Source organism: Erythrolamprus reginae, chromosome 1 (assembly GCF_031021105.1).
Source record: "Erythrolamprus reginae isolate rEryReg1 chromosome 1, rEryReg1.hap1, whole genome shotgun sequence".
NCBI lineage: Eukaryota > Metazoa > Chordata > Lepidosauria > Squamata > Dipsadidae > Erythrolamprus > Erythrolamprus reginae.
The window spans coordinates 165,074,189-165,092,578 of record NC_091950.1 but is presented as its reverse complement, the minus strand read 5'-3'; the positions used below and the strand labels follow the sequence as shown (position 1 = coordinate 165,092,578).

General features: G+C 44.2%; 1 protein-coding gene across 1 annotated transcript in view; it reads left to right on the top strand.

Annotated features, from left to right (window-relative positions):
- Positions 1 to 1,315: 1,315 nt before the first annotated feature.
- LYPD1 (LY6/PLAUR domain containing 1) overlaps positions 1,316 to 18,390 on the top strand; it is a 45,275-nt gene continuing 28,200 nt past the window's right edge. The window contains exons 1-2 of the mRNA XM_070731163.1: positions 1,316 to 1,865; positions 3,475 to 3,612. Of these exons, the coding sequence (XP_070587264.1) occupies positions 1,538 to 1,865; positions 3,475 to 3,612 (466 nt within the window). The 5' untranslated portion in view covers positions 1,316 to 1,537. The remainder of the gene's footprint in view (positions 1,866 to 3,474; positions 3,613 to 18,390) is intronic.

Genomic DNA, 18,390 nt, shown 5'->3' with positions numbered 1-18,390 from the left:
GTTCGCGAAACTCCATTTGAAGTCTACTGCTCAACGGGTCTAAAAGCACCGGAGCATACTCCACATGTAACCTACTCATCGTAACGTAGATTGCTATTAGAGGGGTTTTTTTTAAATGACCTCGCTACACATTCCCTATACCTCACCTTCTCTACACATCAACCCCATCCTCCGATTTTCTCTCGATCTTACCCACGTTTCATTCCCCAAAGATCGGGCCCTTCAGTTGCGCGGCCGCGGAGGCGCAACCGGGCGTTCCTTTCGCCTCACTATAACTCGAATCGCCTTCGATGCCCGCACCCCGTCCCTACCCTCCAGGGGTGCGCATTTGGCCGTTTCCCTGCTCAGAAGCGCGGCACCCTCCTCGCTGAGTGACCGAGCGCTTTTTTTAAAAGAGGAAGGGCCGCCACTGTTTTCACTCCGGCACGAATTAGAAAGTAAGCGAGGGGGAGGGGGAAATGGGCGGGTTTTTTCCCCCGGAAAGTCGGAGGAGCGATGGGCTCCTTCAAAACTGTACAAAAGACCCGACGCGAAGCGCGTTTGCACAGGTGGGTCACCCTGGGCGCTTATTACCGCCGAGATTAAGTAACTGCATCCACGCGCGAGCCGAGCCCACACGCATACACGTCCCCATCGCCCTTTAAGGCGGGGTATGCGCGTGTGAGGAAAGCTAGTCGTCGCCCCGTCCTAATGGCCAAAAGCACTCGGAAGCAGCAGCCGGAGCGCTATGTTAATTAACCGTCTCGGAACAATCGCGCCTGTTGCAATTTTTCCAAGCCAAAAAAAAGCGCTTAAGGAAGACGCATGCGCACCCAGGAAAGGGGGGGGGAAAAGGTCGGTCTCGAGGAAGGGGCGAAGGAAATTGAGCCAAACGCCAGTCTGTGAGAGCGTGCGGGGCTTGAGAAATGATACAGGAGTAACCAGGAGGCGTTTTAAAATCAGTACCGCTGCCCTAAAATAAGCCCAACGCATGTCAGCTGAGTGATTTTGCGATCCCTGAGAAACTAAAAGAAGCGTTGGACCCATCTCGCGTTTGGATGGGAGACCTCTGAGTGATCCCAGGCAGGGTGTCTAAACTGGAAACCAAAAAGCACCACTTTCATACTGTCTAGAAGGCGCATCCATGATATATCATCAGAAGGCGAGGGAGAATTTACTGTTGCCCTTCCCGCGAGGCTGCCTATCAAAAGTAGCTCCTCTTTTCCTTAGATGCATAACCCAAAGGGTAGCAAGGCTTCGCGAGCAAGGTGGACACTCAGTGGCGGGGGAAAAAAAACATCCACGGGAAGGTCGCTCCGGTTCCTCCTCCGCTGCTGCTCCCGACCAGACGTCTCGAAGGCGCAACGTCGTCTGTGCCGGAGCGTGACGGCTCCCGCCTCTTTTCCCTAAAGTTTATTTCCTCTCCCCGCCTCAGAAAAGAAGGGCTGGGAAGAAGAAATGGGGGGTCACGTGGCCTGACGGAAAGGGAGGGGGGCTACACGAGGGGACCGCGCGCCTCTCTCCCTCTCGCGCTCCCTTTTTCTTGGCGCGGCGTCTTATGTGGTACTTTCAGTCTCTTAACTCTGGCGACGCTGGAGGGAGCTCAAGCGGGAAAAGGGAAGAGCCCGGCCAGGTTGGCGATGCGGGCTCGGGCGTCGCTTGCTGCCCTCGGAGCTCCTCTCCGCAGCGGCGGTGGCTGCAGCAGCGCCACTCCGTCCGAGCCGAGGTGCGCAGCTTTCCGACCTTCGCCCGGTTCGGGCTGTTGCTGAGACCGCGCGTTTTCTCTCACGCCCGCCGACGTCGCCTTCACAACCTCCCGACGGCTCCAAAGAGGATGTGGCTCCTCGCCGTGACGACAACTTTCTGGGGATTGTTGCTGGCGCCAGGTAAGCGTGTGAGGCGACGGGCTGGTCTCGCTCGCTCTTTCTCTCTGGTCGCCTTTTTCCCGCCTCTGGCGCTTCGCCTTCCTCGGGGAGGGCGCCCGCCGAAACAGGGATACTTGGCAAAGTTCACGCTCGGTCCTCTCGGAGCTTACCTCGATGAGAAGGGCGCCGACGACGCGGTTCTTCCCTCAGCCGCTTTGGCTGCAGCCTGACTCGCCTCCCGTGGTTTGAGCCGAGGGTGGACGCGCGCGCTTCTCGCATGCTAACAGTTGTTGCAACAAGCGCAATGGCCGAGAAGGCTTTTTGGGGGGACCCGTCTCAACCGGGAACCTACAGCCCCGGCTGAGAAGGCGTGAGGGCAACGCTCGAGATATCCAGGTGGCTGTTGTCCCCTTCCCCTCTTTACGGAAAATGCCCCCTCCGTCGCTTTTTAACTCGTTTCTGGACCCGCTTCGCCAGGCGGACGGCTCAACTTCAGGCACCTTGCAAAACGCGCTGCGGTCAAGCACCGGCTCCTTTCTCAGCGATTCCCACCCGGGGATGGGAAGAAGAGGCGAGCGTGCGGGCTTTTTTAGCGAGTTATCTTCATTCACCCGGCAGCGCCTGAGAGCCCGCCAGTGTGGCCACCTCTCTTCCAACTGAATGGAAGGAAGGGAGAACTCCCGAATCCCTTTCCCAAGTAGCCGTAGGGAGAGTGTGATCCATACAAATATCCATATAGCGGGTCTCCCTGTAAAAAAGCCCGAGGCGATCTTTCCTCTTCAGGACCTGCCCTAAATGCAGCCCTCATGAAAACGGGATTAGTAGAAGGCGATCATCTTCCGTTTCCCCCCTCACCTTTTTGTTCAATAACCGCCGGTGCCTCCCCAGTGATCACAGGTACTCGGATTCATTGCTGGGGCAGAACTCCGAACGAATTAGTAAAATGCCCGAAATCTTGCCTCCTTGCCCTCGCCTTAACTTTCAGAAGGACCTCGTTTACATGATAAAAGAGGTGAACTGAGGATGCTTTGCAGCTGTAATTGTGCATGGCAAAATAGTAATTAAATCATTTGCAATTAATTAGCAGTTAAGTAAACCCAGAGTACGGGAAAGCTGTGGAGCGCATAAATTAAGAACAGTGCTCCCAGGTCCACTCTGCCCCCAGCGCCGTTTCTTTGCTTTTAAAAGCATAGTGCGTTTAAAAAAAAACCACACTTTTAAGGAGAGGAGAATTGGTGAGCAAAACAAATCAATTTTGTTACATGTCTTTATTGTTCATTCTGCCCCCTGCTGGATGCAATTTAGGCTGATGTAGTACCCGGTGTTGATGAAAACTTAGAAGCAGAATAACTGGTGAAGAAATCACATTCTCTGTGTGGTTAGTGTTTGCAAAAGACCAAGCCTTAGCTGAAGGGAAGGGAGCCAGAACCAAATGCAAGAATCAGTTAATGTGTGGGAGTAGGCATTGACACAGGTTTTTTAAAAAACAAAATCATTTTTTTAAAGGGAGGAAGCAAACCTGGCAAATCATACAATCTTTAAGCAATTGACCATAAGTCAATTTGATTGCAATGTAGCATTAGAATTTGTTAAAACTTGTGCCATCTGTCTATGAAACTTTCTATTTTAGGATTTGCTTTGCAAATACAGTGTTATCAGTGTGAGGAATTTCAGCTAAATAATGACTGCTCAGCGCCAGAGTTCATTGTGAATTGTACTGTGAATGTCCAAGACATGTGTCAGAAGGAAGTGATGGAAAAAAGTTCAGGTAAGATACATTGTGCTAATTAATGCTTATAACAAACAGCCCTCACTTTGCGGTTTCATTTCCATCTAATTCATATTTAGATAATGCGTTATTTGGGGAATTCAAGCATATTTTTATAAATAATGTAATTTTATCTAAATATATAGATTACACCTTTCACTTCCTCTAAAGTACATAACTAGGCAATAATGTTGAAATTACTTTAGTAAAGCAATACAAATTTTAGGGCTGTTGAAAATAGTAGGAAAGGAATAACAAGTTCATTTAATCTCATCACAGTACAAGTAATTACAAAATCATTGTTGGAAGAAAATGTACTTCATTAGTACCTCTTTTTATTTACTCCAGCAGTTCATGAGACTTGATGTTTGATCTAGGCTGGGAATAGCTATGTAAATTGAGGTGGTAATTAAAGTGAGGCTAAGAAATGTGGTTATATTTACAAAAAAAGAAACATTTACTTATAATTTTCTCCAAAAGGTTTAGATATTTTTCATGTAACAAATTTAAGACAGAGTGCAAACAACTTTACAGAAATTATGAATAAAATATTTGCATTTTATATAAATCAGACAATTTTTGGATTAAAGTGTACATTTGAAAGAAATAGGCTGGTTTATAGTTTTTATTTCCAAAGATAATAAATTTATTTATGCATGCATGCATGAATGCATGTCAAAATGTAACTGCTGCTTCATTCATGCAGTCTCATTTGAACTTCCAAAAACAAGATCAGGCTTATTAAAACAAGATAATTGCATATATGTAGAATACTCTATATGATTGACCTTGGAGAATAATATCAGAACAGCAGCCAACAATATACAGTTGCCAAATAATTTGTTTATGTTTATTGCTCTAGCAATGGATTCCTATGCATGGTAGTTTTGCAATACATCTGATGATATAAATAAATACAATTGTAATTGTTCCTGTTAAAAATACCACAATGATTATTCAATCATATATTGTAATTAGGGCAAGATTTTCTTGAAATACAATGCCATGATAATAATTACTAAACTTTATATTTCTTCATAACAGTTTGCTTAACTTGTAAAAATGAAAGGGAATTGAAATTCCTGTAGATTCACCAAAGTACAGTACAGCTCAGCAGTGTCAAAGTACTTGACCACAGTATAGGCCAGACAATCTTATCATCAGTATGTGCAATTGAGATTTTACTTGTTCCAAAGAATGAGGTGGAGGTCAGATGATGTTTATAACTCTGAAAATGAAGGGAACAAAGTATTTGGTTCAAGCACAAAGTTTCAGAAGTTTGTTTAATTAATTAATTTTAATTAATTCTTTTGATGTCTTTGTATTTCCATCTGTGTTGAATTTTAAACACACCATATCATTTTAGAATTTATTTTAAGTTTGGACAAGTATCTAAAAATACACATTTTGTTCCTAAACCAATTAATTAAAAAGAAAGATGAAATTTGGCCTAAATAAAAAGACATATTTACAGCCCCCTGCCCCCATACTGAAATGTTGAAATGCTACTTTTCATTATATTATTTGTGATATTGCTGTTTTGGACCACAACATTTTATCACAAGTTACAATTTTAAATTCTAACAGCCTTCCATGAATCATATTAATAGTTTTTTTTTTAATTTAAGGTTATAAAGGCATAAAATGTGTATCAGCAAAAGTCCTTTATCTTGAATTGTGTTGCTTTAAGTTTTTTGGAAATGTATATTCTTCTACATTTTAAAAATAAGATTTACAAATCAATTTTCAAGCTACCTAAGTTACCATGACACTATTAATTTCAAAGTTAGAACTATTTTATCTGGCCTGCAAACTTTTAAATTTAAAATGGTGTGTCTTTTCTACTCTAGTTAAATTATTTGTAATATTTTCCATACAAAATTTTACTTCAAATTCTATAATTTGAACAAAACATGAGTTTTTAGTAAATCAGCAGGAGAAACAAATCTATTCTGATTGTAAGCTATTTTAGTCCCATTAAAATCAATAAGAGGAAGGATGTGACACTTAGTATATTACATAAAGAAAATCCTTTTTCTCAGTAGATTTAGCTTCCATTTAATGGCCCTAAAAAGAATTTGGACTAGCGAAACATCAGCGTTTGACCTTAATTTGATAAAGTATTCAGAATTCAAGTCACTTACAGTAAGGGTAACTATTAATACTCAGTCAAGTTTATTTCTTTCATTTTTTGGCAATGTAGAATGTAAAATAGACCAAACAAAATTCAGTAATTTTATATTTGTAATGTTAAGGGTTAACATTAAACATGTAAATCATAAAATATTATAAACTAAAATCGCCAAATGAGTAATTTTATGAGTTTAAAATCTATTTATTATATCTTTTGTATAATAAAATAATAATGCTAATTATATAATAATAATTGTAATATTTTATCTTTATATTTTGCGTTCCTTCAATATTTACTAAAACTTGTTCAGCTGACATTGCTCTAATCCTAATGTGGGATAACATTGACACAAATTAAAATATTAGTTATCAGGTAACTTTAAAAGTATATGATAGCATCAGGTACTAAGATAGAAAAACAAATATAGCATGTTTCCAACCCCATTAACTATTTTGTCTTCCATTCCATTGTGTCTAATTCTCAGATATTGCCTTGGCAGTCATTTGCCATTGCTTCCTTCCTAGGGTTGAAAGAAAGTGATTGGCTCAAGGTCATTCAGCTGGCCTTATGCCCAAGGTAGAACCTGAACTGACAGTGTTTCAATTTTTAGCCTGATGCCTAAGCTACTACTGTATACCAAACTGGTTCTTAATTAACACTTGCTAGATATCAATCCCAGTCACATTTTATATGCTGATGCACAGAATTTGGCACAATTATGAGTAATAGAAAAGTGATTTGATTTCAACAGAACTACTGTGGGGTAAAATTATGTTTGCGGAAACATTTACAAATTTAACTGGCAGTAAATGCATTGAACTCAGAGGACTTATTTCAGAGTAGATATGATGAGTTTTATCTGTTTTACTTGGGATAATATTGAATTTATTTAGACTTAAAATGTGCGCAGCGTAAAATATCACATTCTCCCTACTTTAACAGCATTTGTTTAACATAACTTTATTTACTTAGTTTTTATAATGTTTTTAGTTAATTATTTATATTAATTGGATCCGATTGTAAATTGTATATTGTTTTATGGACAGGCTGTGAGCCGCCCCAAGTCCATGGAGAGGGTCGGCATGTAAATCCAATAAATAAATAAATAACCATTTTCGAATTCGACTTACCTTTACATTTGGTTAATACGAAAACATTGCTGATTTTTATTGTATAAGGAAATTTCTTTATCTTATTTTTTATCTCATCTTATACAGTACAAAACTTTGTAATATTGCTGTTGCATTTTCTCAATTTCATAAAATTCATAAAATCATCAACCACAATGTCCTACCTGTCAATGAATACTTCAGCTTCAGACACAACAATATAAGTGCACAAAATAGATTCAAACTCAATGCAAACCGCTGGAAACTCAACTGCAAAAAATACAACTTCAGTAACAAGAGTGATCAATGCACGGAAGCCACTACCTGACTCACTCTGGTTTCTTTCCCAAACCCCCAAAACTTTAACTTTAGACTTTCCACAGTCAACCTCACCCCATTCCTAAGATATTTGTAAGGAGCGTGCATAAGCACACCACCGTATCTACCGTCCCTGCCCTACTATCCATTTGTCCAAATTTACCTTTACTTACTTTGCTTTTGTTTATGTTCATACCATACCTGTTATCTTGTACATGTTTTGACAAATAATATAAATAGATAAATTTCATTAAGTAGTTAGAGAATCAAATTCTATTTTTATACACTAAATAAAATCTGTCATTTAAAACATTTTATAAAGCTTAACTTAGATATGAAATAAAAATAGAAATGCAATGTTTTAAGACTTTTTAGTCGAAATCAGTAGCAGATTACTTCATCCGGCATACACATGTCTCTTTCCTCTATACGAGAAGGAATAACTTACTTTTATGTTAAACTAAAGTATTTATACATTAGTACAGTACTAACATTAGAACAATCATGTAATTTTTAAAACTGAGATGGAAATTTTCAAAATGAATAATGTTAGTTCTGATTTTTAAAAACTAAACTCACTTTATGTGGCTTTAAGAAAAGCAGAACATTTAGTGAATGTTCAAAGTTATAACGGCACTGAAAAAAATGATATGTGACCATTTTTCACATCACCATAGCAGCTTTCTTCTCGTCATGTGATCAAAATTCAGCCACTTGGCAACTGACTCATATTTATGACAGTTGCAGTGTCATATGATCACCTTTTGTGACTTTCTCACAAACAAAGTCAATGGGAAAACGATTCATTTTAACAGCCTTGTTACTAACTTAAAAACTGTAGTGATTAATTTATCAAGTGTGGCAAGAAAGATTGTAAATTGTATTCTGTGAGCCGCCCCGAATTTTCGGAGAAGGGCAGCCTACAAATCTAATAAATAAATAAAATTGGGGGAAAATCACTTAACAAATGGGAGCCTTGGTAGGTAACACTTAAGGAACAAAAGTGTGACTTTCAACAATCAAGAATTGGCTACAAGCTCAGAGGGATATAAATCAGAAATTCTTGAATGATATCATTGCAGTTAGATCCAACAGCATAGCCAGTTGTGGCCAGAACACAAGCATTGAGGGAAAGCCATAGAAAGAGATATTAAATCAATCAATCAGAATAGAGCTGGAAGAGACCTCCGAGGTCTTCTAATCCAACCCCCCCCCCCCCCCGCTCAAGCAAAAAACCCTATATTATTTCAGACAAGTAACTGTCTAGCCTCTACTTTAGAAAATCTCCCGTGACGAAGCACTTACAATTTCTGAAGGCAAGCTGTTCTGAAGGCAAGGTTAATTGTCTTCGCTGTTAGGAAGTTTGTCCTTAGTTCCAGGCTGCTTCTCTCTTTTATCAGCTTCCATCCATTGTTTCCTGTCCTGCCTCCAGGTGCTTTGGTAAATAAGTTGACCAACTCTTCTTTGTGGTAGCCTCAAATACTGAAATGCTGCTATCATGTCACCCCAATCCTTCTTTTTTCTACTCTAGATAATCCCCAATTCTGCAACCATTCTTTGTATATTTTAGCCTCTAGGCTTTTAATCATTTTAGCTGCTCTTCTTTGCACTTTTTCCAAAATCTAAAATATCTGTTTTGTAATGTGGTGACCTAAACTGGATGCAGTATTCTGGGCGCGGCTTTGCTAAGGCTTTATCAAGCAGTATTAATACTTCACATGATTTTGTATCTATGTCTCTGTTTTTACAGCCAAGGATTGTATTAGCTTTTTTGGCTGCTGCCAAACACTGCTGGCTCATATTTAAATGATTGTCCAGTAGGGCTCCAAGTTATTGAGCCATGTTGCCTGTAAGAAATTCTTTGTAATTGACTCTTTTTAGGACTGAAATCAAAAGGAAATTCTGGTGAGCTGTATTTCACAAAAGCTTATGTTTTATCATATTTTTCGGTGTATAAGACGCACTGGTGTATAAAACGCACCTAGATCTTAGGAGGAAAACAAGGGGGAAAGTATTCTGAACCAAATGGTGTAGTATTAAATAGTCAGAATAGAATAGAATAGAATTCTTTATTGGCCAAGTGTGATTGGACACACAAGGAATTTATTTTGGTGCATATGCTCTCAGTGTACATAAAAGAAAAAGATACATTTGTCAAGAATCATGTGGTACAACACTTAATGATTGTCATAGTGTCAAATAAGCAATGAAGAAACAATCAATATTAATAAAAATCTTAGGATACAAGCAACAAGTTAGTCCTAAGTGGGAGGAAAGGAAGAGTCGGGTTGGAACAGCAGGTAAAGTGCTGTACTGCAGGCCACTGAAGCTGACTGTAGATCGGAAGGTCAGCGGTTCAAATCTCATCACCGGCTCAAGGTTGACTCAGCCTTCCATCCTTCCGAGGTGGGTAAAATGAGGACCCAGATTGTGGGGGCAATATGCTGGCTCTGTTAAAAGGTGCTATTGCTAACATGTTGTAAGCCGCCCTGAGTCTAAGGAGAAGGGCGGCATAAAAAAAATCAAATAAATAAATAAAATAAATAAATGATGGGATTGATGAGGAAAAAACTAGTAGAAATAGAAGTGCAGACTTAGTAAAAAGTTTCACAGTGTTGAAGGAATTATTTGTTCAGTAGAGTGATGCCATTTGTGAAAAAAACTGTTCTTGGGTCTAGTTGTCTTGGTGTACAGTGTAATAGTAACCTCTCCAGCCGCGACGGGGTGGGTTTTCTGTGGGAAATGTCTCCCTTTCTTCTTCTTTCCTTCCCTCCCTTCTTCCTTCCTTCCCTCTCTCTTTCCCCCCTCTCTCATTCTTTCCCTCCAGGTCTGTCTCATTTCTGTGTACCTCTCCCTGCCCCCCTCTTTTTGCTCTCATTTGTTTTTCTCTCTCCCCCTTTTTGCTCTAATTTCTCTCACTTTCATTTCTGTTTTTCTCTTTCCTCTTCCTCTCCTTTTTTCTTTTTCTCCCCTTCTCTCATTTGTTTCTCTCTTCTCCCTCTCATTCTCTCTCTCTCAATCTTTCTCTCATTTCTCTCCCTTCTTTTTTGTTTGTTCTTTCTCTCCCTTGTTCTTTCCCTCCATCAGTTTTTCATTTTTCTCTTTCTCCTTTTCTCTCACATTCCTTCCCCCCTCTCTCTTTCCCTCTCATCTCTGTCTCTCTGGGGACCAGCCAGCAACCTACTCCACTTCACACAGAATGGCATCACTTCCGGGTTGTACAGCCAGCCGAACAGGATCACCTCTTTTCCTGCACTCTGTGCTGCAATCTCTCTGACCAGGCTCTGCCCCCCAAGATGTGCTGAGGGGACACCTTGCCCAATTCTCCGTAGCCGAGGAATGTTGCCGAGGCCGCCGGGCATCCCTTGGCAGGAGGCCAGCAGCTTGCCCTGACCCCAAAGGTGGGAGATTGGAGAGAGAGCCAGGGGAGCCCCAAAGGGTGTGCAGCATGTGCAAGGCTGGTGCGCCCGGATGCGTGGGCGGAGAACGGGATGGAGACTGGTGGGAGGGTGGCGGCGGTGGCAGAAGCGCAGCCCCAGGCTGGACGCTCACATTCCAGGTGGCTGCTGGGGCCTCTGGGTGGCAGGAACGAGGGGAGCATGCTGCTGAATTAGCTGGTCCTGGCTGAGACTGGCGGCAGGGGCCTGGGGCGTGGATGTGATGTTCTCGGCACTGCTGCTGCTTGAAGGGAAGCTGTCATCGCCAGTCTCCACTGGGACCAGCTAACTCAGGGATACGTCCCCCTCATTCCTGCCACCCAGAGGCCCCAGCAGCCACCTGGAATGCGAGGCTTTGCTGCTGGGTACAGAGAGGAGCTTCCAGGAGCTGCTCACGAGGAGGATTCCCTTCAGCGCATCTAACCTGTGGAGGAGGCCTGCGGTGCGACGCTGATCATCCCGTGGGAGGGGGCTCAACTCCATCAGCCCCCACTCCAATCTCCCGCCTTCAGGGGCATCCCCAGGGCCGACCCTGCCCAGCGGCCTCCGCAACATTCGGTGTATAAGATGCATCCAGTTTTTGACACCCTTTTTTTGAAGTAAAACAGTGCATCTTGTACACCGAAAAATAAGGTTTTGTTTATTTTCTAAAAGAGTGGTGTCAGATCCAAACTCCTGATTTTAAAGTACAAGGCTTAGCACAGTTGCCTATATAGCACAGCTCCCATCCTACAATTCCACTCATGATTTATTATATATGTTTGTTCCTTCTCAATTTCTCTCCCTCCCACCCCCAATTGAATATTTATTTTGCAAAACCTGACATTTCAGGCCTTTAAGTGTTAATGCACCTTAATACCGATATAAAGCACAGGGATAGGGAATCATCTGAGATGGACGTATGCGTAAACAATTGTGAAAACATGGTGACTATGCTTAAATGGTCAATCACAAACCATCCATGTATCCAAATAAGTCTCAAACTCAAATTGTCAGAAGGATCTGATAAAGACGAGTCTGAGGGCTACAGTACTGAAATCCCTAATGTTCAACCTCAGAAGCCTCCAGCTGTCAAAAATGAATAACATCACAGCAGGTCTCCAAATCGTTTATATCCGATAGCAAGCTGTACTGCAAAGGAGAGCCTCTTATGCTGGTCCAAAGCAGACCCTGGCTGTGACTGCCCTAAAAGAGAAACAGGAGCAGACACCATTCCCCAGCTCATCTCTTGGCTGTGGAGTGGAGCTGTGTTGACATTCTAAAGTCACACAGCACAGCAGACAGGAGTTGTGGTAAGGAAGCAGATCCCAGCCCCACCTGTAAAATCACGCCAGTGCAGAACCAAGAATGCAATGTGTGCCTTGCCTGGCTCTGTCACATGACCTCTGCAGCCCAATGGGCTGGCTGAGACTGGCAACCTACCAACCCATCTCCAGCTGCTTTTTTTTGCCACATGCAGAAGCACACATGCCCTTTCACTACCATGCCATAGAAAATGATGTGGAAGGACACTAGTGGCACATAGGCCCTGAGCATGAGACCTGTTTACTAAAAGGCAAACTACTGATATTGTTTCCCATTCAGGATGGTGTGTGTGTGTGGGTTTGTGTGTAAAAGTGTAGCTGAGGATATTTCAAAGCTAAGTATTACACTGTAGTCAACTTTCTGTCTTCTAAAATGCCAGGTAGGAGGAAAACAAACTTGATGCTAAAAGCTAGTGCTTCATCTTCACTCATGCCAATTCTTCATTTAAGTGCAACAAAATGCTGTAGCAATCTTTAGAAATCAAGTTAAAAGGACGGGAAGCGGATGGCATCAAGGGAAGTGTCCTCAAGCACAGTGGACAGCATGGCATCAGGTTGCGTATTTCTAGTATAAAGATATTGTGCAGCAAAGCTTAAGCTAGATGATGTATCCCTATTCTTGGATTCTCACCCCAGTTTCATTTATAGAAGACAAACTGATTTAAATAAATAGCTTTCGGAATTAAATTGAATATTTTTATTACACTTTGATAAAAAAGAGTGCAATAAAAAAGACAATTCAACAGAGCAATTTGTTGTCCCAAAGATACTTTTTCAAGAGGCAAGTGGATTTCTTTGTTTTTATCTTCGAAGATGCTTTGCTTCTCATCCAAGAAGCTTTAGCTTCTTAAGCAGTTTTGTTATTGGGGAAGGGAAAAATAATAAGAAAATAAAACAGCATACATAATTAAAAGTTTGTGCAGTCTTGTAACTTGGTGAAGGTATTTGGCCATGTGATATTTGAGTGTAGCATCCCTTAAAATTATTAACATGGGATAATAAAAATATATGGGGTATTGTATTGATATGTAAATAATGTATAAGATTTGGGTGTAGACCTATGTAAAAATAATATGATGTTTAAAGAATAAAACAACAACAAAATAATAATTTACATTTAGCTGTGTGGCCCTTGTACATGGAAATGATGGGGTGATCAGAGCATGTCTTGGGACATCCTAGAATTTCAATTCTCATCATCAATTTCCAAGTGGCTTTAAGACTGCATTCTTACGTTTTCTACTGCAATTGTTCAAGCTATCGTTTAGTACCATTTCTCCGTACTGAAGGAGCGGGTCCAGCAGTCACGTGGGTTGCTCCTGTCCAATCCGATGGGACTGAGCCTAGTATTAAAAAAGCCTGCTGGATCCGCCCCTTCCCCAGAATTCGCTCAGTCCCCGCATCCAGCGGGTCTCGTGAAGGCTCGTTCCTCTCAAAAACACCTTCCCTTCGATCATTTCTCTTCAGCAAAAGTAAGATTGTTTTACTATTAAAGCTTGCCGGCATTGTAAAGAACTCAGCCGTACTGGGCTTGGAGTTGGGGGAGAAGTTTGGCAGCGCAGCCATTCACGGCTTTTTTTCCCTCCGTGCTGCTGCTGCGGCCGGATTGGAATTTTCCCTTATTCCTCTCGGCCTGGAGGTCCTGCCGGGCAAACTATTGTTATTATTATTGAAAGACTAAAGGGCTATTTACCTCCTGCGGTGTGGGACTTGTTTTGTCTCCCGGACTTAGTTCCCTCCGATTGCAAACGGAGCGGGTTTTTTGGCGCGAAGGCCCTCACGCCCAGTAATTGCGCACTTTCGGTTTGCCCTTCTTGGTCACCCATTAGGTGCTTCCAGTCCACTGCTTGACCCTGGAGTAGCTGTGAGTTTCCTCAGGTCCATTCTCCACCGGCGTGGCCTCCAACCAGTGTGCCTTGGTTTACTTAAGTTAAGTTTAGCGAGGCCTGCCACGCTGCATTTAGGGACACGAACTCTGGTTCCGTCCAGATTGCCCCTAAGTCGCAGTCGCTCCTGGGCCTAGGAGCAGGGTCACCTCTCCTCTTGGGAAAGCTTATTAAACCTTCTCCCCCCAATATCTCTTTTGGCTCAAGCCTTGTCTTCTGTAATTTGGTCAGACTATGGCTTCTTTTCCCAAGAGAGGCACTACCAAGGGTCCCAGAGAGGTTAGGCCTACTGGTGATGAATCCACTAATATCCCCCAGGCCTCCTCCTCCTCTTCTTCAGGAGCCCATTCTTTGGCCAAGTCCACCAGGGCTGAGAAGAGAAGGGACCTAGCCCTGCAAAAAATACATGATAAATCAGCCAAACGTTTAAAGGTGCAGGCCCAAGTGCACATAAATCCAGCCCCCCCAGAGGCCCCTAACCTGCCTCTCTCTGGGGCTACTGTGCTTTCTCTGGATGAGCCAAACCTAAACCCACCCCAACCTAACCTATGGGGCTTAGGTCCAGAGGAGCCAGATATTACAGAAGATTCCTCCCAGCCAGAAACTTCTCAGGCCTTCAGGGATTCTTCTAACCTTCCAGCTGATATTTCTTCCTTACCTCCGGAGTTTCAATCTATATTGTCTGTATTGACTAGAGCCATTGATGCTAAGCTCTCAGCTATCAATGTGCCTTCTCTGTCTCATCCCCCTCCACGCTCCTCCCATCCCGTGAGCTCTCCTCCTTCCTATAGAGCCCCAGTCATTGAGGACTCAGATTCTTCTCAGGAAGAGAATGAGGACGTGGATGCAGAAGAGGATGATGACCCCTTTCAGCGTCTGTCGGAAGATGAGGAATCTCAAATTAAGATTCCTGCCCCGGCGGCCATTTTTCCATCTCAACTCTTCAAATCTCTCCTCCTCAAGGCAAGAGCATCCACGGGGCTAGCCGGGCAAGAAAAGCAGGCTACTCCTTCCACAGACCCTCCGGAGGAAAATCTACCTTATTTCATGGAAGAGCAAGAAGATAATGAGGTAATTCCTATGCCAAAATTGTTCAAGGACGCCTTGCTTAAACAGTGGGACCATCCAGCCTCTGGCTTTAACCCCACTTCCAAGGATAAAAAGTTGTACAAGCTCTCTCCTTCTTATGAGGAGCTCCTAGCCTGCCCCAAACCAGATGAACCAGTTAAGACCCTTCACTCTGCAGCAGCCATGCCTGGCGAAGCAGAGGAGGTCAGAAGACAAGCGTCTTGAGCAGATGCTCAAGAGAGGCTTCTTCGCAGATTCATGGGGCATTAAAAGTTCTGCAGCAGCCTCTTTCTTCTCCAGAGCTATGCTCTTGTGGCTTCGTCAGCTCCAACAACATCTACCTCCAGATGACCTACGAGGCCAACAAGACTTCAACAAAATTTTCGCAGCCGCCCAATATGTAGCGGATGCTATTCTGCAATCTTCCAGGTTTGCGGCCAGGTCAGTAGCGGCCTCCACAACGGCCAGAAGACTATTATGGCTCCGCCCTTGGCAGGCGGGAGTAAGACAAAAGTGGCAGTTAGCCATGGGTCCACTGAAACGCAATCTCCTCTTTGGGGATCTTCTGGACCCTCTCCTCACAGAGACCACGGACAAGAAAAAGGTCTTAGGACCCACCACCAAGAAGGTCACTAAGCCGCAGTCCTTTCGGCGCCCAGATCGTCAACAAGATCAGGGGTTCGCCTTTCAAAGAAATCCAGGTCAGTATTCCCCTCGGTTTCGATCCCAATCTAGGAACACCAGGGGCAGAGGTTCCTGCTACCAGAGAGGATCCTCCTCGACCAGGGCTTCCAAAAAACCCAGATGGTGAGTTTTCTGCTTTTCCCATAGGCGGTCGCCTAGCTTGGTTTTCCACCAGTTGGCACCGTTCCTGTAAGGACCCCTGGGTCATTGACACTGTGGAAAGGGGTCTCCATTTAGAGTTTATTTCTCCCCCCCCTAAACGTTTTATTTCTTGTCCTTCTCCCAACTCTTCTCCATCTCGTATCCGAATGGAGGAAGCTATTTCCCACTTGTTGGCTATTAAAGCTATCCAACCGGTCCCCTCTCTCCAGAGAGGCTTGGGCTTCTACTCCATCCTCTTCATGGTCCCTAAGACCTCTGGAGGCTGGAGAGCCATCTTAGACCTAAAAAATTTGAACCAATTCATTAAATACAGGAAATTTAAAATACATTCCTTATCTTCCATCTTAGCCGCCCTACATCCTGGGGACTTTATGGTCTCATTGGATCTTACGGAAGCCTACCTCCATATTCCCATTGCCAAATGCCATAGGAAATTTTTACGTTTTGCCTTCCAGGGCAGACACTTTCAGTATAGGGCTATGCCTTTTGGGCTTTCCTCGGCCCCCAGAGTCTTTACCAAGCTCTTGGGATCCCTGGCGGCACATATCCGGGCCACGCCCATCCATATTTTATGTTATTTAGATGACATTTTAATTCATGGAACTTCTAAAGAAGGAGTGGCTGCAGATCTTTCTTCCACCATGTCGGTTCTACAGGACCATGGGTTTTCCATAAATTTCAGTAAGAGCCACCTTCGGCCATCCACTTCCATCCTACATCTGGGAACCATCATTAATTCAGAGATTTCCCAGGTTTTCCTCTCTTCTGAGAGAAAACACAGCATAGTGGAGCTTATTTCTTGTATTCTATCTCAACAATCAGCTTCCATAGTCACCCTATCCTCCCTACTGGGAAAGATGGTGTCATGCATTGGCATCATTCCCTGGGCTCGCCTTCATGCCAGGGAGCTACAGTGGCTTCTGTTACCATTCCAGAGATCGGGGCACAGCAACTCAACTCGGGGCATCGCCATCCCTCCGGCAGTTCGCAGATCCCTCAAGTGGTGGACTTCTCCAGCCCTGGACAAGGGATCTCCCTTCAGGTGCCCAGACCAGTTTGTTGTCACCACAGACGCCAGCCTATCGGGCTGGGGAGCCCATGCCCAAGGCCTAATAGCCCAGGGCACGTGGTCACCGGAGGAGGCCTCCAGGCCCATCAATTGGCTAGAATTGAGAGCTGTTTCTCTGGCCCTCAAACAGTTCAAGCCTCACATCATCAACCAGCATGTTCTGATCCTTACGGACAACATAGCCACAAAAAGCCACATTTGCAGACAGGGAGGCACCAGATCCAAGGCACTCATGAGGGAGGCTCTAAAATTAGGCCTTTGGGCGGAGAGAAATCTCCAGTCGCTTCTAGCCGACCACATCTCGGGGAGCCTCAACGTCCAAGCAGATTGGCTCTCGCGAGCGACTGGATCCAGGAGAGTGGAATCTCCATCAGGCATTGTTTCACCAGATCTGCCTCAGGTTCGGTCAACCAGTTCTAGACCTGTTTGCGACTGAAGCCAATGCCCAGCTCCCTCGCTTCATCTCCAGGTTTCCATCCCCAGGAGCAGAGGCAATCAATGCTCTCAGGATTCCTTGGCCTCCAGGTCTACTGTATGCCTTTCCTCCGATTCCAATTCTACCAGATGTGATCCACAAGATCATTCTAGAGAGGGCTCGAATAATCCTGATCGCCCCTCACTGGCCTCGCCGGCCCTGGTTCGCGGACCTCCAACATCTGTCCGTCCAGGACCCCTGGCGACTCCCCGTTTCAGAGGATATGTTGCGGCAGGGGGCCTCATTCCATCCAGACCCGGAGTGGTTCCACCTCACCGCCTGGCTATTATCCGGAGAGACCTAGACCTGCGAGGGTACGACCCGGACACAGTGGAAATCATCCTGAAGGCCAGAAGAGGGTCTACCAATCGGATCTACGACCACACTTGGTCCAAATTCCATCAGTGGTGCTCGCAGGAAGGTTTATCTCCCCTGTGTCTTCCCATTCACAGGATAATCTCCTTCCTCATGAAAGGGTTCCATCAAGGCCTTTCAACCAGCACCATCCGTCGCCACCTGGCAGCCATTTCTTCTGTCTTGGCAGGGCCTTGCAGGCAGCCTCTCCGTTCCTTCCCAGAAATCCAAGAATTTCTCAGAGGTATTGCCAATCTCAGGTCTTCTAAGGTCCACAGATATCCTTCCTGGGACTTGCCACGGGTTCTCCATTCCCTTACTCAGGCACCCTATGAACCCCTGAAATCAGCGTCCCTCAGGTACCTATCCTTTAAGGTAGCATTCCTGGTGGCGATTACATCCGCCCGACGCATATCTCTCTCAATCAGACAGGACCTCTGCCAGTTTCATCAGGACAAGGTGGTTCTGCGCCTGGACCCCACCTTTCTACCCAAGGTCAGTTCCATGTTCCACAGATCCCAGGATATTGTCTTACCTTCCTTCTGTCTCCAACGGGATCATCACCTGGCAATTAGATGGCACACTCTGGACCTTACTAGAGTGCTGAAAATTTATATTCAACGCACAGGACCCATTCGGAGGTCTGAAGCACTATTCGTGGCCTATCATCCCAGATCCATGGGATCCAAAGTGTCTTCAACAGTAATAGGCCGTTGGATCAGAGGGACCATCTCTAAGGCCTATGAGTCAGCTTCCCTCTCCATTCCAAAGAATATTA